This window comes from Cherax quadricarinatus, chromosome 18 (genome assembly GCF_038502225.1).
Source record: "Cherax quadricarinatus isolate ZL_2023a chromosome 18, ASM3850222v1, whole genome shotgun sequence".
NCBI classification, from domain to species: domain Eukaryota; kingdom Metazoa; phylum Arthropoda; class Malacostraca; order Decapoda; family Parastacidae; genus Cherax; species Cherax quadricarinatus.
This window is the reverse complement of record NC_091309.1, coordinates 29,746,401-29,772,420: the sequence shown is the minus strand read 5'-3', so window position 1 is coordinate 29,772,420 and position 26,020 is coordinate 29,746,401. Positions and strand designations below refer to the sequence as shown.

The 26,020-nt window shown below is 39.9% G+C and overlaps 1 protein-coding gene across 4 annotated transcripts in view; it reads left to right on the top strand.

Moving 5' to 3' along the window:
* mio (GATOR complex protein mio) overlaps window positions 1-26,020 on the top strand; it is a 229,792-nt gene that overhangs the window by 163,229 nt on the left and 40,543 nt on the right. For all 4 annotated transcript variants that reach the window (XR_011392157.1, XM_070086366.1, XM_070086367.1 and 1 more), the window contains 4 exons: window positions 1,965-2,188; window positions 3,939-4,069; window positions 4,302-4,440; window positions 8,165-8,303. Coding sequence is in view for 3 of the 4 variants with exons in the window: in XM_070086366.1 (XP_069942467.1) it covers window positions 1,965-2,188; window positions 3,939-4,069; window positions 4,302-4,440; window positions 8,165-8,303 (633 nt within the window). In the remaining variant the exon portion in view is untranslated. The remainder of the gene's footprint in view (window positions 1-1,964; window positions 2,189-3,938; window positions 4,070-4,301; window positions 4,441-8,164; window positions 8,304-26,020) is intronic.

Genomic DNA, 26,020 nt, shown 5'->3' with positions numbered 1-26,020 from the left:
TAGCAGGCTGACATATGCTCATCAGATGTACATAAATCTAAGAACATTGAAGAGTTACTTTTGTGTCGTTTTTCTATCGCTTACTCGCTTAACTTACTTGCTACACTGTTAATTCTACACTTTATCGCTGGCTGGCACTATAGCCTTTATCGATACTTGCTGCTTTAGTATCTACATATCGTAGAATCAGTGAATCACTGCAGAAGGCACAGTCTCCCCTCTCTCTTCCTCCTCCACTTTGGTACTTTTTTAGGAGTTTTTTCTTGAATTTTACTGTGTTTCTTTACTTCATTATCACAGGGCTGGCACTAGAAACTTTCTTTGGGCCCATGGTGGGTTATTTAACAGTTACAAGCACTAAAAGCACTGGAATAATACAAAATATATCACAGGTACACGTGGAATTGACCAAAATGGCTTGTAAACACTGGCACACTTGCTATACATGGAGTCTTGGAGTGGCTGGGCCCACTCAGGCCACGCTCTGGTCCCATGGACAAGTTCAGCACAAACATCGTTAGATGAGTTTTTCGCTGTTGGTAGAGCCATTTTTTTTTACACCAAAGAGCACCGTTAGATGAATTTGCCATTACTTGATGCCACCGTTGGTTGAGGGTCCACTATATTACTATTGATTTGTGTCCTGTGCATGCCAGGGATGAATGATAAGGCTTCGGAGGCTTCTTAATTTATTTGGGTTCGTGGTACACGGGCATTGTGTTTAAGTGCCCTGGGGAACCCAGAGGGCCATGCCTGCAAGGAAGAGAGTGGTGGAGCTGTTGACTAAGTTGAGTTGGTGGCAAGTGAGATTGAGGCAGGTCTGGGTATGTCTACCTAGAGACCTGCCTTCTTGTGGAAACTTTGGAAAGTAGCCATTTAGGCTTACTGTCTTCACCTCTTCCTTGTCCTAAACCTGATTATCTCCTATTGTCCAGGTGCTGTACAATGCCTTTGGGTGTAGCACTTCCTCATGAATCATCATCTTTTCTTCCTTCAACAAACCGGCCGTATCCCACCGAGGGAGGGTGGCCCAAAAAGAAAAACTAAAGTTTCTACTTTTCAGTTTAGAAATACATACAGGAGAAAGGGTTACTAGCCCCTTGCTCCTGGCATTTTAGTTGCCTCTTACTACACACATGACTTACGGAAGAAGAATTCTGTTCCACTTCCCCATGGAGATAAGCAGAAATAAACAAGAACAAGAACTAGTAAGGAAATAGAAGAAAACTCAGAGGGTTATATATATATATATATACTTGTACATGCATGTGTAGTGTGACCCAAGTGTAAGTAGAAGTAGCAAGACATACCTGAAATCTTGCATGTTTATGAGACAGAAAAAAGACACCAGAAATCCTTCCATCATGCAAAACAATTGCAGGTTTGCATTTCACACTCGCTTGGCAGGACGGTAGTACCTCCCTCAGAGATTGCTGTCTACCAACATACTACCTAGGTTCCTCATGAATATAATGATAATACTACTATAGTAGTAGTAATAATAGTAACAGTTATGCCATCTAAGTAGTGCTTGTCTTCCTCGCCTGTTTTTCTCATGAAGCAGCAGTCAGTCTATGTCTTTAATGTATAGGTGTCCCTTGTTTTATGCAGCAGAGGTGTTCCAGGCCCACATCAGTTGTAGTAAGTTCAGTCAAGTCATCAACACTTAATTCCACACAACAAAAATTTTTTTAAATGTTTTGCAAACAATACCGATTCAATAAAGTGAGTGTGTGACTTCACCTATGAATTACTGATTGAAATTGAGCATTGCATAATAGCACATTCACATAAAGCAGACCCACATTTTATGAAATATTTTAGTTGTGGTTTATTAATGAAAGTTTATGAAGTACATTCTAATTTAAATTGTAGTTGCCACATATTTTCTCTTGTTATTGATATGAAAGAGTCAGGTGGTGTGAAAATAAAGACAATACAATGTTTTATAATTCTTATCCTAGGTGTGAGGAACGTAGTCGTGCCCTGGAGCTGTGCTCGTGGGGGTTTGAGAACGAGACAGTACTTAATAGCTTCTTATCACAGTTAGAAGCTACTGGAAATCACACTCGAGCTGCAGCAGTTGCAGTTTTTAATCAGCGTTTAAAACAAGCCATACTGATATTACAAAGAGGAGCATCTAGTAAGAAGTTGCCAGCTCTAAACTCAACAGCAATGGCTCTCTCAGGTACGTTATAGATAAAGTATGGCATAACCGACAAGTGGTAAAAAGGTACATACAGCAAAAGGAAACTTTATTAGTTCAAAGTTTCACCTGTATGAGGATTTATCAAGCCTTGTGCAGGTAAGACATTATGAGGGACTCTTGACCTAAGGAACTATATCATTGTTCCCTTCCTTAAATCACACCTGAATGCCTCCCAGTCTCTCAGGTGCTGCATGACCTCCATGGGTTTAGAACTCTCCCCTATGAATATAATAATAATGTACTAATAAAAGCCTTTATTTTGCTCTGTGCCTTTTTTACCAAGTACTTTATAGAGTACTTGGCATTTTTGGAGTAAATGATTGTCTTTTTTTCAGGCTGATGTTGCTGAATCATCTTCATATTTTGCAATGTACGTTTATCATTTTATCCTTTACTAAATAAATGAGTCTGTCATTTGTTAGACTGTACATGTTACTAGATCCCTAGCCAGATGTGAAGGTGTGCTTGTGAGGTCACTCATGCAGTTACTGGGCATTCTTAGTTACTGTCAAGAATGAACGTCACATACAGTACTTTATATCTTTTCAAACTTACATAATTATGATATTATACTATTAATATTATAGCTTTTTGTACATCTGGTTAAATCCCTTTTGCATAAGCCTTTATGTGTTGAATAACAGTCGAAATTCCTTGGATGGAGCAATTCACAATTAACCCAAAAATTGGAAATGAAAACAGTAACATTTTGGACTATTATCAAGTTATTCATATGTGCCAAACAGCAGTTACATATTCTTTAAATTCCTATGCCATCTCAGCTGTGTGTGTTTTAGTACCTCTGTTGGGAACATGAAACCCTTATGTCAATTACTGAGATTTCCTTATTAGCTATGGATTATTAGCCTAACTGAGTGAGTATCAAATCATACACAACATCTGTTGGATATGTTTCATATCCAAACTTCTATCTTTTAATTTTTTTGATGCATTGGCTGTCTCACACCGAGTTAAGGTGACCCAAAAAAAAGAGGAAACACATTCACCATTACTCGTTCAATCACTGTCTTGCCAGAAGTATGCTGTCATCATAGTTCAGATGATCCACCAAACTACAACATATCCTCCCCTCCTTCAGAATGTAGGCACTGTACCTCTCACCTCCAGAAGTCCAGCTAATTGGTTTCCCTGAATTCCTCTACAAGTGTTACCTTTCTCACACTCCAACAGCATGTCAAGTTATTAAAACCACTTGCCTCCACCTGTCCCTATCCATTGTGCTCATGCAAGCATGCTAGACGTCCAGACCTCTAGCACTCAAAACTTCCTATACCCTCTTTCTCCAGCCTTTCCTAGGATGACTCTACCCATCTTTCCTTGCCTAGTCATTCTGTTTTGATCTGTCCTCTCTAAAAGTTCAAACCACCTCAACAGTCCCTCCTCAGCCGTCTAAATAATTCTTTTGGTAACCCCACACTTTCAAATCTTCAAGCTGTGAATTCTCTGCATAATATTCACACCATACATTGCTTTCAAACACAGTATCTCCACTGCCTTCAGCCTCCTCCTCACTGCAACATTTAAAACCCATTCTTCACACCCATTTAACAATGCCAGTACCATTTTACTCTGGTATACTTCCCTTTAGAATATACTAATACTATAATGTACTATAATAGTGAGAGGCAAAACAATGAGTATACATGTACTGTATGTTTCAAAAATAATAATCACCAAAATGTAATTGCCCCAATATTGTCTCGTCTAGGTTTCACAGAGGAACGTAAAGGCTTGTGGAGAGAAACGTGTGTGAACCTACGTACCCAGTTAACAGATCCTTATCTTCGTGCAATGTTTGCATTCCTCACTGATGATGCGGATTCATATGATCCAGTACTAGTAAGTGTTAATTACTACATTCTTCATTCATGTTCTCATTTTTTTAAGTGGACACTGAGAGCAATATTTGGGGGTCTGGACAATGAAAGGGTTAAGAACACGTTTGCATTGTTTGATGCATTGTGCATAAAAGTTTGACTGTCATTGCATTGATAATTTAGATTTAGCTTGAGTTACTCTTAATAAATTGTTGACTTTTGCCAGCAATTAATTATAATTATATCACCCATAGGGAGAAACTGAAATGGCAATTGAAGATAGAGTGGCTTTTGCTTGCACATACCTCAGTGATGTACGTTTGATGGAGTACTTAGAAAAGTTGAATACACAGCTCACAGAGGAAGGCAACTTGGATGGCATCCTACTCTCAGGTATTGTATCTGTCAGTATAGTACATGTGTATGGCTTCTGTATGTTATGTTTGTGTGTTATGTTTATTTACTGCATATTATTAAGCTGATGGTATTCACTGAGGTGAGACTCCTTTTCCCCTGCCTCCCTCTTTCCCTTCATCCCTCCCCTCCCCTCTCCTTCCCTATTCCTTCTCCTCCCCTATTCCCTTCCTCTTCCTTTCCCTCCTCCTCCATTCTCACCATCCACAAATATTTAAGAAACAGCACAGTAAAAGTAATTAGTCAGTAATACTTATTATGGGTTTTGTGATTTCTGGACTTGAGTCCTGGAGGGAGGAAGTACAACACCTGCACTTTAACCCTTAAATGGTCCAAACGTATATATACGTTTTTTCAACATCTGAAAGTATGTAAAAAAATGTAGATCTTCTTTTTTGTTTTACATTTGAAAATGTGTAAAAAAAACTTTTATCTACATTTTTTTTTGTTATATTTGAAAATATGTAAAAAAAAGTAGATCTACTTTTGTAGCACTACGAATTTGAACGTCAATCTCTTTGGACCATTTAAGGGTTAAAGGAGGGGTTAGGGATATTGGCCATTTGGAGTGACATCTAAACTGTCTTATCTGGTGTTACGCGCCCCTACTTCACTCCATTGTATACAAAAATAAAAGGCCTGGTTAAAATAAGTTCTGTAATAATATGTCGCGAACCACTTTATTACTAGCTAGATAAAGCAGGTTCGACTATATATTATTATCGGGTACGGTATGAATCATCAACAGTATATTTTATTTTATTATTTTATTATCACACTGGCCGATTCCCACCAAGGCAGGGTGGCCCGAAAAAGAAAAACTTTCACCATCATTCACTCCATCACTGTCTTGCCAGAAGGATGCTTTACACTACAGTTTTTAAACTGCAACATTTACACCCCTCCTTCAGAGTGCAGGCACTGTACTTCCCATCTCCAGGACTCAAGTCCGGCCTGCCGGTTTCCCTGAACCCCTTCATAAATGTTACTTTGCTCACACTCCAACAGCACGTCAAGTAATAAAAACCATTTGTCTCCATTCACTCCTATCAAACACGCTCACGCATGCCTGCTGCAAGTCCAAGCCCCTCGCACACAAAACCTCCTTTACCCCCTCCCTCCAACCTTTCCTAGGCCGACCCCTACCCCGCCTTCCTTCCACTACAGACTGATACACTCTTGAAGTCATTCTGTTTCGCTCCATTCTCTCCACATGTCCGAACCACCTCAACAACCCTTCCTCAGCCCTCTGGACAACAGTTTTGGTAATCCCGCACCTCCTCCTAACTTCCAAACTACGAATTCTCTGCATTATATTCACACCACACATTGCCCTCAGACATGACATCTCCACTGCCTCCAGCCTTCTCCTCGCTGCAACATTCATCACCCATGCTTCACACCCATATAAGAGCGTTAGTAAAACTAAACTCTCATACATTCCCCTCTTTGCCTCCAAGGACAAAGTTCTTTGTCTCCACAGACTCCTAAGTGCACCACTCACCCTTTTCCCCTCATCAATTCTATGATTCACTTCATCTTTCATAGACCCATCCGCTGACACGTCCACTCCCAAATATCTGAATACATTCACCTCCTCCATACTCTCTCCCTCCAATCTGATATCCAATCTTTCATCACCTAATCTTTTTGTTATCCTCATAACCTTACTCTTTCCTGTATTCACCTTTAATTTTCTTCTTTTGCACACCCTACCAAATTCATCCACCAATCTCTGCAACTTCTCTTCAGAATCTCCCAAGAGTACAGTGTCATCAGCAAAGAGCAACTGTGGCAACTCCCACTTTATGTTTGATTCCTTATCTTTTAACTCCACGCCTCTTGCCAAGACCCTCGCATTCACTTCTCTTACAACCCCATCTATAAATATATTAAACAACCACGGTGACATCACACATCCTTGTATAAGGCCTACTTTTACTGGGAAATAATTTCCCTCTTTCCTACATACCCTAACTTGAGCCTCACTATCCTCGTAAAAACTCTTCACTGCTTTCAGTAACCTACCTCCTACACCATACACCTGCAACATCTGCCACATTGCCCCCCTATCCACCCTGTCATACGCCTTTTCCTAATCCATAAATGCCACAAAAACCTCTTTAGCCTTATCTAAATACTGTTCACTTATATGTTTCACTGTAAACACCTGGTCCACACACCCCCTACCTTTCCTAAAACCTCCTTGTTCATCTGCTATCCTATTCTCCGTCTTACTCTTAATTCTTTCAATAATAACTCTACCATACACTTTACCAGGTATACTCAACAGACTTATCTCCCTATAATTTTTGCACTCTCTCTTGTCCCCTTTGCCTTTATACAAAGGAACTATGCATGCTCTCTGCCAATCCCTAGGTACCTTACCCTCTTCCATACATTTATTAAATAATTCCATACATTTATTAAATAATTGTAATAATATATCGCGAACCACTTTATTACTAGCTAGATAAAGCAGGTTCGACTATATATTATTATCGGGTACGGTACTCTCATTGTACTATTATATTGTATTATATTATATCTTTCCCCATGATTATTATAATTATAATATTATATTATATTATTATTAGGTTAGGTATTACGAATGTGTAACCACTACTGTAGTGACCAATTGGTGGTTCTAGAATTGACGCCACGCGTCGCTTTCTGGCCGAGCTGAAGTCATACTATGAAGTAGTTGAGGGAGTCAGTCAGCTCGTAGCTCTGATTCGGTACGGGTCTTCAACCCAAAGCTCCTAGCTTAAACTAAAACTTTATACCAAGTCTATTGTCTTGCCTTTGCCATTAGTTACCTGAAGTCTGGTAATTCATGTCACTTATGAAAGATAACTATTTCATTACCCTAGACCTTTCTAAAAGAGTTAAATGGTGAGATTAGTAGATTATTAATTGAAATTATTGTATCATACTCTGTTAATGAGAATTTGAACGTAAGATTGGGTTCCTTGCTGTATAGTATTTCATTTATAATTGCTTGTGGTTATTTTAATTCACTAACCAAATACCAATGAAGCTAAACGATTGGTAATAAAATAAAACTAACAAAAGATTGGAGTTATTTGTGCCCCTATTGTTACGGTGAAGATTAAGTCGTAACATCTGGGCACCTCTGCAAAGACTGATTATATATGAATGATAGTGAAAGTGTTTCTTTCTTTTTTGGGTTACCCTGCTTCGGTGGGAGATGGCCAGCATTTTATAAAAAATATGTACATCTGTAGTATGTACTGTACTGTAGTTATTTTAGTCATTAGTCTATAAATATATAAGAACTCAGGTATGATGAACCCTGGATTCAACTACTGTGCAAATAGATTAGCAAATCTATAAATCTCAGCTGCTAAAAAGAGTCATCTGGCAAAACAAAATCTGTTTAGAGCTTAAACTCTTCATTCCCATTTCATGGACTTGCCATCAAGAATTAGCAGAAGTAGTGTTATACAGGGTGTCTCACAAGTCTGTACTATTCTTCAGGAGCATTCAAACATATTGTTTAAGAATTAATACAGTTTGTATATGGCTGTTAATGGCAATCAATTTGAATCATGAATAATGTGAATTGTGTATGTCCCTTTTAGTCCAGTGTTCTGGGACACCCCATACACTGTACTGGTATGTATGATGGCTTGAAGGATGAACCATATTGAGATGTACTACACTATATTCATTTCTACAGGTCTTTGTTCAGAAGGAATTGATCTGTTGCAGCGTTATGTAGATCTTACTGGAGATGTACAGACAGTGGCACTGGTCACTATACACACCCTCCAGCATGCTATGACTAAAGATTCTCGCCTTTCTCATTGGGTCCAGAGGTAAGTACCAGAGATGTACAGACAGAAGCCATAATTACTATACACACCTAGGATACTGTTACTAAAGATTCTTGCCTTTTCTCATAGGTCCAAAGGTAAGTGTTTCCTTCTATTATCAGACTTGCTGCAATACTGCTTATATTGACAGCAGATTAGTGAGTCTTCTTTTAGAGAATAAAAAGGCACAATTCCATGGTAGGAACAATACATAAATAGCATGCACATACGAGACTGAAACTCATGATGACATTTCAGGCTGACTGGGACCATTAACTAGTTACTCAGTTAATAGTCCAAGTTGGAAGAGGAGAGAGAGATTTTGGGAAATGATGAGTGAATGTGTGGGGAGTTTTTAACCAAGTGTGAGAGTACTTGTGGTTGGAGATTTTAATGCTAAAATGGGTAAAAATGTTGTGGAGGGAGTAGTAGGTAAATTTGGGGTGCCAGGGGTAAATGAAAATGGGGAGCCTTTAATTGAGCTATGTGTGGAAAGAGGTTTGGTAATAAGTAATACATATTTTATGAAAAAGAGGATAAATAAGTATACAAGGTATGATATAGGATGTAATGAAAATAGTGTGTTAGATTATGCATTAGTGGATAAAATGTTGATGGGTAGGGTTCAGGATGTACATGTTTATAGAGGGGCAATGGATATATTGGATTATTATTTAGTTGTATTAGTAAAAGTAGGTCTTAGACAGGGATGTGTAATGTCACCATGGTTGTTTAATATACTTATTGATGGGGTTGTAAAAGAAGTAAATGCTAGGGTGTTCGGGAGAGGGGTGGGATTAAATTATGGGGAATCAAATTCAAAATGGGAATTGACACAGTTACTTTTTGCTGATGATACCGTGCTTGTGCTTATGGGAGATTCTAAAGAAAAATTGCAAAGGTTAGTGGATGAGTTTGAGAATGTGTGTAAAGGTAGAAAGTTGAAAGTGAACATAGAAAAGAGTAAAGTGATGAGGGTATCAAATGATTTAGATAAAGAAAAACTGGATATCAAATTGGGGAGGAGGAGTATGGAAGAAGTGAACGTTTTCAGATACTTGGGAGTTGACGTGTCGGGGGATGGATTTATGAAGGATGAGGTTAATCATAGAATTGATGAGGGAAAAAAGGTGAGTGGTGCATTGAGGTATATGTGGAGTCAAAAAACGTTATCTATGGAGGCAAAGAAGGGAATGTATGAAAGTACATGTATAGTAGTACCAACACTCTTATACGGACGTGAAGCTTGGGTGGTAAATGCAGCAGCGAGGAGATGGTTGGAGGCAGTGGAGATGTCCTGTCTAAGAGCAATGTGTGGTGTAAATATTATGCAGAAAATTCGGAGTGTGGAAATTAGGAGAAGGTGTGGAGTTAATAAAAGTATTAGTCAGAGGGCAGAAGAGGGGTTGTTGAGGTGGTTTGGTCATTTAGAGAGAATGGATCAAAGTAGAATGACATGGAAAGCATATAAATCTGTAGGGGAAGGAAGGAGGGGTAGGGGTCGTCCTCGAAAGGGTTGGAAAGAGGGGGTAAAGGAGGTTTTGTGGGCGAGGGGCTTGGACTTCCAGCAAGCGTGCATGAGCGTGTTAGATAGGAGTGAATGGAGATGAATGATACTTGGGACCTGACGATCTGTTGGAGTGTGAGCAGGGTAATATTTAGTGAAGGGATTCAGGGAAACCGGTTATTTTCATATAGTCAGACTTGAGTCCTGGAAATGGGAAGTACAATGCCTGCACTTTAAAGGAGGGGTTTGGGATATTGGCAGTTTGGAGGGATATGTTGTGTATCTTTATACGTATATGCTTCTAAACTGTTGTATTCTGAGCACCTCTGCAAAAGCAGTGATAATGTGTGAGTGTGTTGAATGATGATGAAAGTATTTTCTTTTTTGGGGATTTTCTTTCTTTTTGGGTCACCCTGCCTCGGTGGGAGACGGCTGACTTGTTGAAAAAAAAAAAAAAGTATTAGTAAGAGGTAGATGGGACAAAAGGAATATGGCAACAGCAAGTAAGAGAGAGGTGGAAGTGTATAAACTAAGGGAGGAGGAAGTTAGGGTGAGATATAAGCAGCTACTGGCAGAGAGGTGGGCTAATGCAAGTATGGGTAGTGGGGGGGGGGGGTTTGAATGGGATGGGATACTTTTAAAAATGCAGTATTAGAATGTGGGGCAGAAGTTTGTGGTTATAGGAGGGTGGGTGCAGGAGGAAAGAGGAGTGATTGGTAGAATGATGAAGTAAAGGGTATGATAAAAGAGTAAAAGGTAGTTTAGGAGAGGTTTTTACAAATCAGAAGTGATATAAAAGAGGCAGAGTATATGGAGAGTAAAAGAAAGGTGGAGAGAGTGGTGAGAGAGTGCAAAAGGTGAGCAGATGATAGAGTGGGAGAGGCACTGTCAAGAAATTTTAATGAAAATAAGAAAAAAATTTTGGAGTAAGATAAACAAGTTAAGAAAGCCTAGGGAATGCATGGATTTCTCAGTTGAAAACAGAATAGGGGAGTTAGTTGATGGAGAACTGGAGATATTGGGTAGATGGCGGAATATATTGAGGAACTTTTAAATGTCGATGAAGAAAGGGAGACAGTAATTTCATGCACTGGCCAGGGAGGTATAACATCTTTTAGGAGTGAAGAAGAGCAGTATGTGAGTGTGGGGGACGTGCGTGAGGCTTTACATAGAATGAAAAGGGTAAAGCAGCTGGAACTGATGGATCATGACAGAAATGTTAAAAGCAGGGGGAAATACAGTGTTGTACAGGTCCTCCATCACAAATCTGGCATCATTGGGACCTGTAGTGTGCCAGATTACTGAGTTTGCCGAATTACAGAGTGATTAAGTTAGAATACACTTAATAAAATTAACCAACCTGACTTACACAGTTCATTGAACATCGGCAAAAATCGAACATTTCTGCTACTTTGAGCTCAATTTCAAGGTACTTTTCATCATGAAAGCAATCAAAATCATCTATATTTCTGTAATATATCTTCCATTATATCAAATGAGTCCAAAAAATGAGAATACAACCATAAAAACCATACGAAAATATACTGCAAAGAGGCGGCTAATGGCTGAGAAGTGAACTCCCTTATTTATCGTCCGTCATTTTTATTTTTGTTGTACGTTAAGAAGCATCTTTCCATCATACATTGCCCAAGTTTCAATGAGATAGCCCAACAAACAACCGAGAAAAAAGATATTTACCAAAAATCATATATGGCAAGCCCAAGCCAGGTAATGGAAATAAGTCACTTTGTCTGACTTTTCTGGGTTATCCTAGGTTCTCTATACATACACTGCTATGTATGATAATCTATGTAACTGTATTTGTGTATACCTGAATAAACTTACTTACTTCTAGTCTGTCAACTGAGTACAAGAAACCGCCCATTCACTTATTTCAACTACCCAGTAAAGTGGTCAGAAATTGGCAATTTGGCCGATTTCACACAAATTTCAACAGATGCCAATTTCAAAATAGGATCCAGAATAAACAATGTAGACATTCCTGGCACTAAAATAACATTTTCTCTGTTCATAAGTCACAGCTACAGGCCCCTCTTATATTACTCTTGCTTACCATTTGGAATTTTTATTCACAAAAAAAAAAAAAAAGATTTATGGTTATGCAGACTACTGCATTATTGTAATAATTGTATAAATAATGTCAATCCATTCTTGAGTCCGTACTGGAATTTAGACTGGCAGGCGGACAGGTATTGGACGGTGATGTCATTTGTTTACTCTTCAGCTTCGCTAAAGAATAGAACATTTTCGTTACTGTGAGCGCAATTTCAAGATACTTCTCGTCATGAAAGCAATCAAAATCATATCTATTTCTGTAATATATCTTTCATTCTATCAGATGAGACCGAAAAAATGAGAATATAACAATAAAAATCGTACAAAAATATACCACTAAGCGGCCGCTAATGGCTGAGAAGTGAACTCCGCTATTTATGGTCTGATTTCTTTCATTTTTGGTGTACGTGAATAAGTATCTTTCCATCATACATTGCCCAAGTTTGAATAAGATAACCCAACAAACAACTGAGAAAATAATAATAATAATAATGATATAATAATAATAATAATAATATCTTTGTTTACTACACGTACATGTACAAGGTTTACAGGCCTAGCTGACATAGTAAGTATGGAAAATTTACTAGGGGTGTTATCTGTACGTACCTCAACATTACATACATACGAGTAATCTCATTGGGAGACAACAACTACAGTGGACCCCCGCATAACGATTACCTCCGAATGTGACCAATTATGTAAGTGTATTTATGTAAGTGCGTTCGTATGTGTATGTTTGGGAGTCTGAAATGGACTAATTTACTTCACAATATTTCTTATGGGAACAAATTCGGTCGGTACTGGCATCTGAACATACTTCTGGAGTGAAAAAATATCGTTAACCGGGGGTCCACTGTATATTGTTTACTGCAGTCACCCCGTGTAGACATGTGAGAAAACTTAACCACCTCTGGTCACTGCAGGTGGCCTCCTCGACCCTCACAATCTTATCCATATCTATCCAAGACCAGTATAAATTGGATAGCACCCTCAAGTATGGCACTACTAATTAATTGTGGACTGTATAGATTATATTAGTTTAACTGAATGAAGGAGGGGGGGTAGGTTGCACATGGATATACATGTATCCATCAAGGAAAAACACTTGTACATAATCCCACCACTTACCAGGTATTCTCTGGTGATCACTTGATGTAGCTGAATCACCCATAACCTATCCAATTACAACATACCTAACTGGCCAGTATCAGTCTGCTATAACTAAAAAGGTTACTTAGCTGTGGGTGATTGATGTTCCTTATTTCCTCCATTCACCATCTCATTTCAATGTCCTGCTACACCGACACGGTTCTTATTCCAGCAGGACGAGGTATCCGTTGGTTTGTCCAGGTTTAGAAGTCGTGACTCCATAAAAACATCACTATTCTCGAGACAGGAACAACGAGGTAAACATGTGCACACACACTCTGGGAATGGCAGCTCATATCGCTTCAACGATTCCTTAACTTAGGACGATTTATTTTTATTTTTTTTTTTTTATTATCACACCGGCCGATTCCCACCAAGGCAGGGTGGCCCGAAAAAGAAAAACTTTCACCATCATTCACTCCATCACTGTCTTGCCAGAAGGGTGCTTTACACTACAGTTTTTAAACTGCAACATTAACACCCCTCCTTCAGAGTGCAGGCACTGTACTTCCCATCTCCAGGACTCAAGTCCGGCCTGCCGGTTTCCCTGAATCCCTTCATAAATGTTACTTTGCTCACACTCCAACAGCACGTCAAGTATTAAAAACCATTTGTCTCCATTCACTCCTATCAAACACGCTCACGCATGCCTGCTGGAAGTCCAAGCCCCTCGCACACAAAACCTCCTTTACCCCCTCCCTCCAACCCTTCCTAGGCCGACCCCTACCCCGCCTTCCTTCCACTACAGACTGATACACTCTTGAAGTCATTCTGTTTCGCTCCATTCTCTCTACATGTCCGAACCACCTCAACAACCCTTCCTCAGCCCTCTGGACAACAGTTTTGGTAATCCCGCACCTCCTCCTAACTTCCAAACTACGAATTCTCTGCATTATATTCACACCACACATTGCCCTCAGACATGACATCTCCACTGCCTCCAGCCTTCTCCTCGCTGCAACATTCATCACCCACGCTTCACACCCATATAAGAGCGTTGGTAAAACTATACTCTCATACATTCCCCTCTTTGCCTCCAAGGACAAAGTTCTTTGTCTCCACAGACTCCTAAGTGCACCACTCACTCTTTTTCCCTCATCAATTCTATGATTCACCTCATCTTTCATAGACCCATCCGCTGACACGTCCACTCCCAAATATCTGAATACGTTCACCTCCTCCATACTCTCTCCCTCCAATCTGATATTCAATCTTTCATCACCTAATCTTTTTGTTATCCTCATAACCTTACTCTTTCCTGTATTCACCTTTAATTTTCTTCTTTTGCACACCCTACCAAATTCATCCACCAATCTCTGCAACTTCTCTTCAGAATCTCCCAAGAGCACAGTGTCATCAGCAAAGAGCAGCTGTGACAACTCCCACTTTGTGTGTGATTCTTTATCTTTTAACTCCACGCCTCTTGCCAAGACCCTCGCATTTACTTCTCTTACAACCCCATCTATAAATATATTAAACAACCACGGTGACATCACACATCCTTGTCTAAGGCCTACTTTTACTGGGAAAAAAATTTCCCCTCTTTCCTACATACTCTAACTTGAGCCTCACTATCCTCGTAAAAACTCTTCACTGCTTTCAGTAACCTACCTCCTACACCATACACTTGCAACATCTGCCACATTGCCCCCCTATCCACCCTGTCATACGCCTTTTCCAAATCCATAAATGCCACAAAGACCTCTTTAGCCTTATCTAAATACTGTTCACTTATATGTTTCACTGTAAACACCTGGTCCACACACCCCCTACCTTTCCTAAAGCCTCCTTGTTCATCTGCTATCCTATTCTCCGTCTTACTCTTAATTCTTTCAATTATAACTCTACCATACACTTTACCAGGTACACTCCACAGACTTATCCCCCTATAATTTTTGCACTCTCTTTTATCCCCTTTGCCTTTATACAAAGGAACTATGCATGCTCTCTGCCAATCCCTAGGTACCTTACCCTCTTCCATACATTTATTAAATAATTGCACCAACCACTCCAAAACTATATCCCCACCTGCTTTTAACATTTCTATCTTTATCCCATCAATCCCGGCTGCCTTACCCCCTTTCATTTTACCTACTGCCTCACGAACTTCCCCCACACTCACAACTGACTCTTCCTCACTCCTACAAGATGTTATTCCTCCTTGCCCTATACACGAAATCACAGCTTCCCTATCTTCATCAACATTTAACAATTCCTCAAAATATTCCTTCCATCTTCCCAATACCTCTAACTCTCCATTTAATAACTCTCCTCTCCTATTTTTAACTGACAAATCCATTTGTTCTCTAGGCTTTCTTAAGAGGTCACTCCATTAAGATCTGAGACCGATGAGTGAGGATTAACTCATGGGTAATTTCCCCTGGACACATTCCATGGCAGCGCACCCGTCACCCTCGGTCCTACTATTATCCACTCATTTTACCACTTTATTACGGTGGTCACGTAAATCACGTTCCCTCACTCTTCACCAGGAACAGTTACTACACTTCCTATTAGGAAGTGAGGCCTATATTAATCCTTAGGCCGCAGTGAATGCTAATTTCCTGATCCCATGTTTTCACAGCCTCCTCACTACATTCAAAACACTGCCGCCAACCCCTGCCCTGAGTCGACCTGTCCCCCCCGCACATCCGCGCAGGCGCAGGGTGAACCCGGTTGGTTCTACTCAAAATACAAATACATTTTGACGCAAATCAACACATTAAACACTTATTAGGCACTATAGCTTCAGAAATTAAATAATTTCCACAGTAAGTAAGTAAGATTATTCAGGTGTACACAAATACAGTTACATAGAATTATCATACATAGCAGCATATGTGTAGAGAACCTAGGATAACCCAAAAAAGTCAGACACGGTGACTTATTTCCATTGGGGTCCTTTTACCTTATTATTATAATATAAATGTTATAATATTTTCTTATTATTCTATAATGAAGATAACATCTTATTGTCATACTAAAAAGACTATCTACTACACGAGGGTCATTAAGACTATCTACAATACGAGGGTCATTATCTACAATACAAGTGACATACTACTGTATAGAAAGGCACTTGTTATGCTGAGTATTTCAAGAAAATTAGGTCAGTGTCCCAGGATAACACCCACACTAGTCGACTAACACCCAGGTACCCATTTACTGATGGGTAAACATAGACAACAGGTGTAAAGAAACACACCTAATGTTTCTACCCTGGCTGGGAATCGAATATTTACCAAAAATCATATATGGCTAATCCAAGCCAGGTACTAAAAATAAGCCATGTTGACTTTTTTGGGGTTATCCTAGGTTCTCTACACATATGCTGCTATGTGTGATAATCTAAAAAGAGAAAATAACTTTTTTGTTTCATGTTTATGGTGGAGTACGAGTGTATATCACAGTTAGTCCTGTGCTATACTCCGTTTTCTCTAATATAAGCCACCAAGACAAGGATAGGAGAATGGTATTTGTTTACCATATCCTCTTCATAACTCTGTCGAACTGCTCGGTGTTATGCCAAATATTATTCATTCTGGAGTATTAAACATGTTTTATGTTATTTATATTGTTTCTTATGTCATATTAGATCACATAACCAGAGACCAAACAAAACGTTACTTGTCAATCCTAACCAGCCTGATAAGAAGGGCAAAAAAATTGTATTATGAGAACAGATTATCCAACTTACGAGGTGATATAAAAAAGACCTGGAAAACCCTATTAGAAATTTTGGGAACAAAAAAGATATCACGAAATAGCGAAATAAAATTAGCAAAATCAGATGAACCCCAACTCCCACCAACAGAAACAGCAAACAGACTCAATGATTTCTTCTCCACTATAGGACAAAACCTTGCCAATAAAATCCCAAGCTCAGATACCCCACCAAATGACTACCTCACCGGCAACTACCCGAACACACTGTTCCTAGCTCCGACTAACCCATACGAAGTCTCCCTTATTATCAACACACTAAAAAACAAGGCAGGAGATTTAAATACTGTACCTTACCACCCTTTATATACAAAAAAGTGTCACATGTGCTATCACCAATCATTGCAACACTCTTTAACAAATCCATTGAATCCTCCACCTTCCCTACAGTACTCAAAATAGCAAGGGTCACCCCGATTCACAAAGGAGGAGACCAAACAGAGTTGAATAACTATAGGCCAATATCCAACTTACACCCTCTCTCAAAAATCTTCGAAAAATTAATTCATAAACGAATCTACTCCTACCTTATCTCCCAAAACATACTCAACCCCTGCCAATTTGGATTCAGGCCTAATAAAAATACTAATGATGCTATTATACACATGCTAGAACATATATACACTGCAATAGAGAAAAAAGAAGTCCCACTGGGGATCTTCATTGACTTACGTAAAGCTTTTGATACAGTTGACCATGATTTGCTCCACGTAAAATTGTCACACTATGGTATAAGAGGGCACTCCCTCAACTACCTCAAGTCATACCTCAGCAACAGAAGCCAATATGTGTACACAAATGGGGCAAACTCTTCTGCACAACCAATTACAGTTGGTGTCCCACAGGGAAGTGTCCTTGGCCCTCTTCTCTTTCTCCTATACATAAATGACCTACCAAATGCTTCACAATTACTCAAACCCACACTATTTGCAGATGACACTACATACGTCTTCTCCCACCCGAGCCCAGTCACGCTAGCCAATACTGTAAATACCGAATTACAGAAAATATCTACCTGGATGAGGACTAACAAACTTACACTAAACATTGACAAAACCTACTTCATTCAGTTTGGTAACAGAGCTACAGATGTCCCTCTTAACATAATGATAAATGGATCACCTATCACAAAGCTAACAGAGGGAAAATTCTTAGGAATCCACGTTGATAATAGACTCAAATTTCATACACATATACAACAAATTTCTAAGAAAATTTCCAAGACTGTAGGCATACTATCGAAGATACGGTACTATGCTCCACAGTCAGCCCTCCTGGCCCTATATCACTCTCTTATTTACCCCTATCTCACCTATGGAATTTGTGCATGGGGCTCAACAACAATTAACCATCTCAGACCACTAATTACCCAACAAAAGGCTGCAGTTAGAATGATAACAAATTCTCACTACAGGCAGCACACTCCACCAATATTCAATACACTAAACCTACTCACCATACAAAACATCCATACTTATTACTGCACCTATTACATACATAGAACACTTAACTCTGATATTAACCCTCCCCTCAAACATCTCCTTGCCAACCTCAACAGAACACATGACCATAACACAAGGCACAGATCACTCTTTGATGTTCCTCGTGTCCATCTCACACTATGCAAAAACTCAATGCACATAAAAGGCCCTAAAATCTGGAATTCATTACCTGTAAATATAAAAGAAACACTACCTGTTTATAAATTCAAGTCTCTTCTCAAAGATCACTTACTCACCCAAAACCAAATAAATACTGAATAACTGAACCTTATAAATTATTATTATTATCACACTGGCCGATTCCCACCAAGGCAGGGTGGCCCGAAAAAGAAAAACTTTCACCATCATTCACTCCATCACTGTCTTGCCAGAAGGGTGCTTTACACTACAGTTTTTAAACTGCAACATTAACACCCCTCCTTCAGAGTGCAGGCACTGTACTTCCCATCTCCAGGACTCAAGTCCGGCCTGCCGGTTTCCCTGAACCCCTTCATAAATGTTACTTTGCTCACACTCCAACAGCACGTCAAGTATTAAAAACCATTTGTCTCCATTCACTCCTATCAAACACGCTCATGCATACCTGCTGGAAGTCCAAACCCCTCGCACACAAAACCTCCTTTACCCCCTCTCTCCAACCTTTCCTAGGCCGACCCCTACCCCGCCTTCCTTCCACTACAGACTGATACACTCTTGAAGTCATTCTGTTTCGCTCCATTCTCTCTACATGTCCGAACCACCTCAACAACCCTTCCTCAGCCCTCTGGACAACAGTTTTGGTAATCCCGCACCTCCTCCTAACTTCCAAACTACGAATTCTCTGCATTATATTCACACCACACATTGCCCTCAGACATGACATCTCCACTGCCTCCAGCCTTCTCCTCGCTGCAACATTCATCACCCATGCTTCACACCCATATAAGAGCGTTGGTAAAACTATACTCTCATACATTACCCTCTTTGCCTCCAAGGACAAAGTTCTTTGTCTCCACAGACTCCTAAGTGCACCACTCACTCTTTTTCCCTCATCAATTCTATGATTCACCTCATCTTTCATAGACCCATCCGCTGACACGTCCACTCCCAAATATCTGAATACATTCACCTCCTCCATACTCTCTCCCTCCAATCTGATATTCAATCTTTCATCACCTAATCTTTTTGTTATCCTCATAACCTTACTCTTTCCAGTATTCACCTTTAATTTTCTTCTTTTGCACACCCTACCAAATTCATCCACCAATCTCTGCAACTTCTCTTCAGAATCTCCCAAGAGCACAGTGTCATCAGCAAAGAGCAGCTGTGACAACTCCCACTTTGTGTGTGATTCTTTATCTTTTAACTCCACGCCTCTTGTCAAGACCCTCGCATTTACTTCTCTTACAACCCCATCTATAAATATATTAAACAACCACGGTGACATCACACATCCTTGTCTAAGGCCTACTTTTACTGGGAAATAATTTCCCTCTTTCCTACATACTCTAACTTGAGCCTCACTATCCTCGTAAAAACTCTTCACTGCTTTCAGTAACCTACCTCCTACACCATATACTTGCAACATCTGCCACATTGCCCCCCTATCCACCCTGTCATACGCCTTTTCCAAATCCATAAATGCCACAAAGACCTCTTTAGCCTTATCTAAATACTGTTCACTTATATGTTTCACTGTAAACACCTGGTCCACACACCCCCTACCTTTCCTAAAGCCTCCTTGTTCATCTGCTATTCTATTCTCCGTCTTACTCTTAATTCTTTCAATAATAACTCTACCATACACTTTACCAGGTATACTCAACAGACTTATCCCCCTATAATTTTTGCACTCTCTTTTATCCCCTTTGCCTTTATTCAAAGGAACTATGCATGCTCTCTGCCAATCCCTAGGTACCTTACCCTCTTCCATACATTTATTAAATAATTGCACCAACCACTCCAAAACTATATCCCCACCTGCTTTTAACATTTCTATCTTTATCCCATCAATCCCGGCTGCCTTACCCCCTTTCATTTTACCTACTGCCTCACGAACTTCCCCCACACTCACAACTGGCTCTTCCTCACTCCTACAAGATGTTATTCCTCCTTGCCCTATACACGAAATCACAGCTTCCCTATCTTCATCAACATTTAACAATTCCTCAAAATATTCCCTCCATCTTCCCAATACCTCTAACTCTCCATTTAATAACTCTCCTCTCCTATTTTTAACTGACAAATCCATTTGTTCTCTAGGCTTTCTTAACTTGTTAATCTCACTCCAAAACTTTTTCTTATTTTCAACAAAATTTGTTGATAACATCTCACCCACTCTCTCATTTGCTCTCTTTTTACATTGCTTCACCACTCTCTTAACCTCTCTCTTTTTCTCCATATACTCTTCCCTCCTTGCATCACTTCTACTTTGTAAAAACTTCTCATATGCTAACTTTTTCTCCCTTACTACTCTCTTTACATCATCATTCCACCAATCGCTCCTCTTCCCTCCCGCACCCACTTTCCTGTAACCACAAACTTCTGCTGAACACTCTAACACTACATTTTTAAACCTACCCCATACCTCTTCGACCCCATTGCCTATGCTCTCATTAGCCCATCTATCCTCCAATAGCTGTTTATATCTTACCCTAACTGCCTCCTCTTTTAGTTTATAAACCTTCACCTCTCTCTTCCCTGATGCTTCTATTCTGCTTGTATCCCATCTACCTTTTACTCTCAGTGTAGCTACAACTAGAAAGTGATCTGATATATCCGTGGCCCCTCTATAAACATGTACATCCTGAAGTCTACTCAACAGTCTTTTATCTACCAATACATAATCCAACAAACTACTGTCATTTCGCCCTACATCATATCTTGTATACTTATTTATCCTCTTTTTCTTAAAATATGTATTACCTATAACTAAACCCCTTTCTATACAAAGTTCAATCAAAGGGCTCCCATTATCATTTACACCTGGCACCCCAAACTTACCTACCACACCCTCTCTAAAAGTTTCTCCTACTTTAGCATTCAGGTCCCCTACCACAATTACTCTCTCACTTGGTTCAAAGGCTCCTATACATTCACTTAACATCTCCCAAAGTCTCTCTCTCTCCTCTGCATTCCTCTCTTCTCCAGGTGCATACACGCTTATTATGACCCACTTCTCGCATCCAACCTTTACTTTAATCCACATAATTCTTGAATTTACACATTCATATTCTCTTTTCTCCTTCCATAACTGATCATTTAACATCACTGCTACCCCTTCCTTTGCTCTAACTCTCTCAGATACTCCAGATTTAATCCCATTTATTTCCCCCCACTGAAACTCTCCTACCCCCTTCAGCTTTGTTTCGCTTAGGGCCAGGACATCCAACTTCTTTTCATTCATAACATCAGCAATCATCTGTTTCTTGTCATCTGCACTACATCCACGCACATTTAAGCATCCCAGTTTTATAAAGTTTTTCTTCTTCTCTTTTTTAGTAAGTGTTTACAGGAGAAGGGGTTACTAGCCCATTGCTCCCGGCATTTTAGTCGCCTCATACGACACGCATGGCTTACGGAGGAAAGATTCTTTTCCACTTCCCCATGGACAATAGAAGAAATAAAGAAGAACAAGAGCTATTTAGAAAAAGGAGAAAAACCTAGATGTATGTATATATATATATATATGCATGTGCGTGTCTGTGAAGTGTGACCAAAGTGTAAGTAGGAGTAGCAAGATATCCCTGTTATCTAGCGTGTTTATGAGACAGAATTATATCACATAAATGTTAAATCTAAAACCCAATCTAACTTTATTATTTTTTTAAATACACTACCTAACAGAATACTCCATATGACTGAATGTACAACAATGCATGCAACCATATGACCTGTCTTTGTAATACTCACTTGTGCTTTATAGTAATCTGTTTACATTAATGTTTTATCACTGATTTCATCATTGCTTAGTTAATCTTAAGTTAATTTTAAGCCAGCCCGTAATGCTATGCATAGTATAAGTGGCTTTGGCATGCTGCTCTTATCTGTATTTTTTTGTACCCCTGTATGTGTGCTCAAATTGTAAATAAATAAATAAATAAATAAATAAATTGTGATAGGCAAATAAGCTGTAGTGTTGATATTAGCGTAATAATAAAGCATATTCTCCTGCATCATGAGACTGAGTTCATGGCAACCGACAGTGGCTTCAAAGCCACCTTATATTTAATGGATAATGTACTGTGTCAGTGCTTTACATAATGAGAAGCATTTCTTTTATTTATTGGAACTATGGCTAGGGCTAAAAGTAAGCAGGTTAAAACAATAAATGGAGAAAAAGAAATTGGAATGACTTATGCAGCAAGTAGCACCACCAAACAGTACCAGCAGGTTGGTGTGGCAACCCTGGAAATTGGAAATTATGCTAGCCAAAATTAGTGCCGAATAACTGAAGGAACCGAATAACTGATTGCCGGATTTGTGATGGCGGACCTGTAGTGGTTGATGTTTTTGTTCAGTAAATGTATAAAAGAGGGGAAGGTACCTAGGGATTGATAGAGAGCATGCATAGTTTTTTTATATAAAGGGAAGGTAGAAAGTTGAAAGTAAACATAGATAAGAGTAAGGTGATGAGGGTATCAAACAATTTAGATAAAGAAAAATTACATATCACATTGGAGAGAAGGAGCGTGGAAGAAGTGAATGTTTTCAGATATTTGGGAGTTGACTTGTCAGCAGATGGGTTTATGAAAGATGAGGTTAACCATAGAATTGATAAAAAAAGGTGAGTGGTGTGTTGAGGTATCTGTCGTGTCTGAAGGCCATGTGTGGTGTAAATATTATGCAAAGAATTTGTAGTGTGGAAATTAGGAGGAGGTGTGGAGTTGGTAAAAGTATTAGTCAGAGGGCTGAAGAGGGGCTGTTGAGGTGGTTTGGTCATTTAGAAAGAATTGAACAAAGTAGAATGACGTGCAGAGCGTATAAATCTGTAGGGGAAGGTAGGCGGGGTAGGGGTCATCCTAGAAAAGGTTGGAGGGAGGGGGTAAAGGAGGTTTTGTGGGTGAGGGGCTTGGACATTCAACAATCATGCATGAGCATATTAGATAGGAGTGAATGGAGACAAAAGATTTCGGGACCTGATGAGCTGTTGGAGTGTGAGCAGGGTAATATTTTGTGAAGAGATTCAGGGAAACTGGTTAGCTGGACTTGAATCCTGGAAATGGGAAGTACAGTGCCTGCACTTTAAAGGAGAGTTTTGGGATATTGGCAATATGGAGGGACTTCTGAACTGTCGCATCTGAGCGCCTCTGCAGAGACAGTGATAATGTATGAATGATGGTGAAAGTGTTGAATGATGATGAAAGTATTTTTCTTTCTTTTCAAGTTTTTTTTTTTTTTTTTTTTTTTTTTTTTAACCTTGCCTCAGTGGGAAATGGCCAGTTTGTTGAAAAAAAAAAAAAAATATATATACAGTGGACCCCCGGTTAACGATATTTTTTTACTCCAGAAGTATGTTCAGGTGCCAGTACTGACCGAATTTGTTCCCATAAGAAATATTATGAAGTAGATTAGTCCATTTCAGACCCCCAAACAAACACGTACAAACGCACTTACATAAATACACTTACATAATTGGTCGCATTCGGAGGTAATCGTTATGCGGGGGTCCACTGTATATATATATATATACAGTGGACCCCCGCATAGCGAACGCCTTGCATAGCGAACAATCCGCATAGCGAACGCTTTGTTCGCTAAAATTTTGCCCCGCATAGTGGACAAAAACCCGCTCAGCGACCTTCGTCCGAGACGCGTCCAATGTGCGCCCTCAGCCAGCCTCACATGTGCCGCCCGTCCCATTGTTTACCAGCCAGCCTCCGCGGTAACATTCAAGCATACACTCGGAATATTTCGTATTATTACAGTGTTTTCGGTGCTGTTTGTGGAAAATAAGTGACCATGGGCCCCAAGAAAGCTTCTAGTGCCAACCCTACACCTCAAAGGGTAAGAATACCCATTGAAATGAAGAAAGAGATCATTGATAAGTATGAAAGTGGAGTACGTATCACCGACCTGGTCAGGTTGTACAAGAAACCAAAATCAACCATCGCTTCTATTGTGGGCAAGAAAACAGCAATCAAGGAAGCTGTTGTTGCCAAAGGTTTAACTGTGTTTTCGAAACAAAGATCGCAAGTGATGGAAGATGTTGAGAGACTCTTATTGGTGTGGATAAATGAAAAACAGCTAGCAGGAGATAGCGTCTCTCAAGCGATCATATGTGAAAAGGCTAGGAAGTTGCATGACGATTTAATTAAAAAAATGCCTGCAACTAGTGATGATGTGAGTGAATTTAAGGCCAGCAAAGGTTGGTTTGAGAGATTTAAGAAGCGTAGTGGCATCCATAGTGTGATACGGCATGGTGAGGCTGCCAGTTCGGACCACAAAGCGGCTGAAAAATATGTGCATGAATTCAAGGAGTACATAGAAACTGAAGGACTGGAACCTGAACAAGTGTTTAATTGTGATGAAACAGGCCTGTTCTGGAAGAAAATGCCAAGCAGGACCTACATTACTCAGGAGGAAAAGGCACTCCCAGGACATAAGCCTATGAAAGACAGGCTTACTTTGTTGATGTGTGCCAATGCTAGTGGTGATTGCAAAGTTAAGCCTTTATTAGTGTATCACTCTGAAACTCCCAGAGCGTTCAGGCAAAAGAATGTCCTCAAGGATAATTTGTGTGTGCTGTGGAGGGCAAACAGTAAGGCATGGGTCACTAGGGAATTTTTCTATAACTGGTTACACCATGCATTTGCCCCCAATGTGAAAGATTACCTAACTGAAAAGAAATTAGACCTTAAGTGCCTCCTGGTGTTAGACAATGCCCCTGGTCATCCTACAGACGTGGCAGAGCGACTTTATGGGGACATGAGCTTCATTAAGGTGAAGTTTTTGCCTCCTAATACCACTCCTCTCCTGCAGCCCATGGACCAGCAGGTCATTTCCAACTTCAAGAAACTGTACACAAAAGCTCTGTTTCAAAAGTGCTTTGAAGTGACCACAGACACTCGATTGACTCTAAAAGAGTTTTGGAAGGATCACTTTAATATCCTCAATTGTGTAAACCTTATAGGTAAGGCTTGGGAGGGAGTGACTAAGAGAACCTTGAACTCTGCTTGGAAGAAACTGTGGCCAGAATGTGTAGACAAAAGGGATTTTGAAGGGTTTGAGGCTAACCCTGAGAGGAGTAGTATACCAGTTGAGGAATCAATTGTGGAATTGGGGAAGTCCTTGGGGGTTGGAGGTTAGTGGGGAGGATGTGGAAGAGTTGGTGGAGGAGGACAATGAAGAACTAACCACTGATGAGCTGATAGATCAACTTCAAGAGCAAGAGGCCAGACCTGGGGAAACTGGTTCAAAGGAGGGGAGAGAGAAATTGAAGGAATTGCCTACTTCAAAGATTAAGGAAATGTGTGCAAAATGGCTTGAAGTGCAAACCTTTTTTGATGAAAATCACCCTCACACAGCTATTGCAAGCCGTGCTGGTGACTGTTACAATGACACTGTTGTGAACCACTTTAGACAAATCATAAAGGAACGAGAGGTACAGGCCACTATGGACAGATATGTTGTGCGAAAGAAGTCCAGTGACTCTGAAGCTGGTCCTAGTGGCATTAAAAGAAGAAGGGAAGTAACCCCAGAAAAGGACTTGCTACCTCAAGTCCTAATGGAAGGGGATTCCCCTTCTAAACACTAACACTCACTCTCCCCTCCTCCCATCC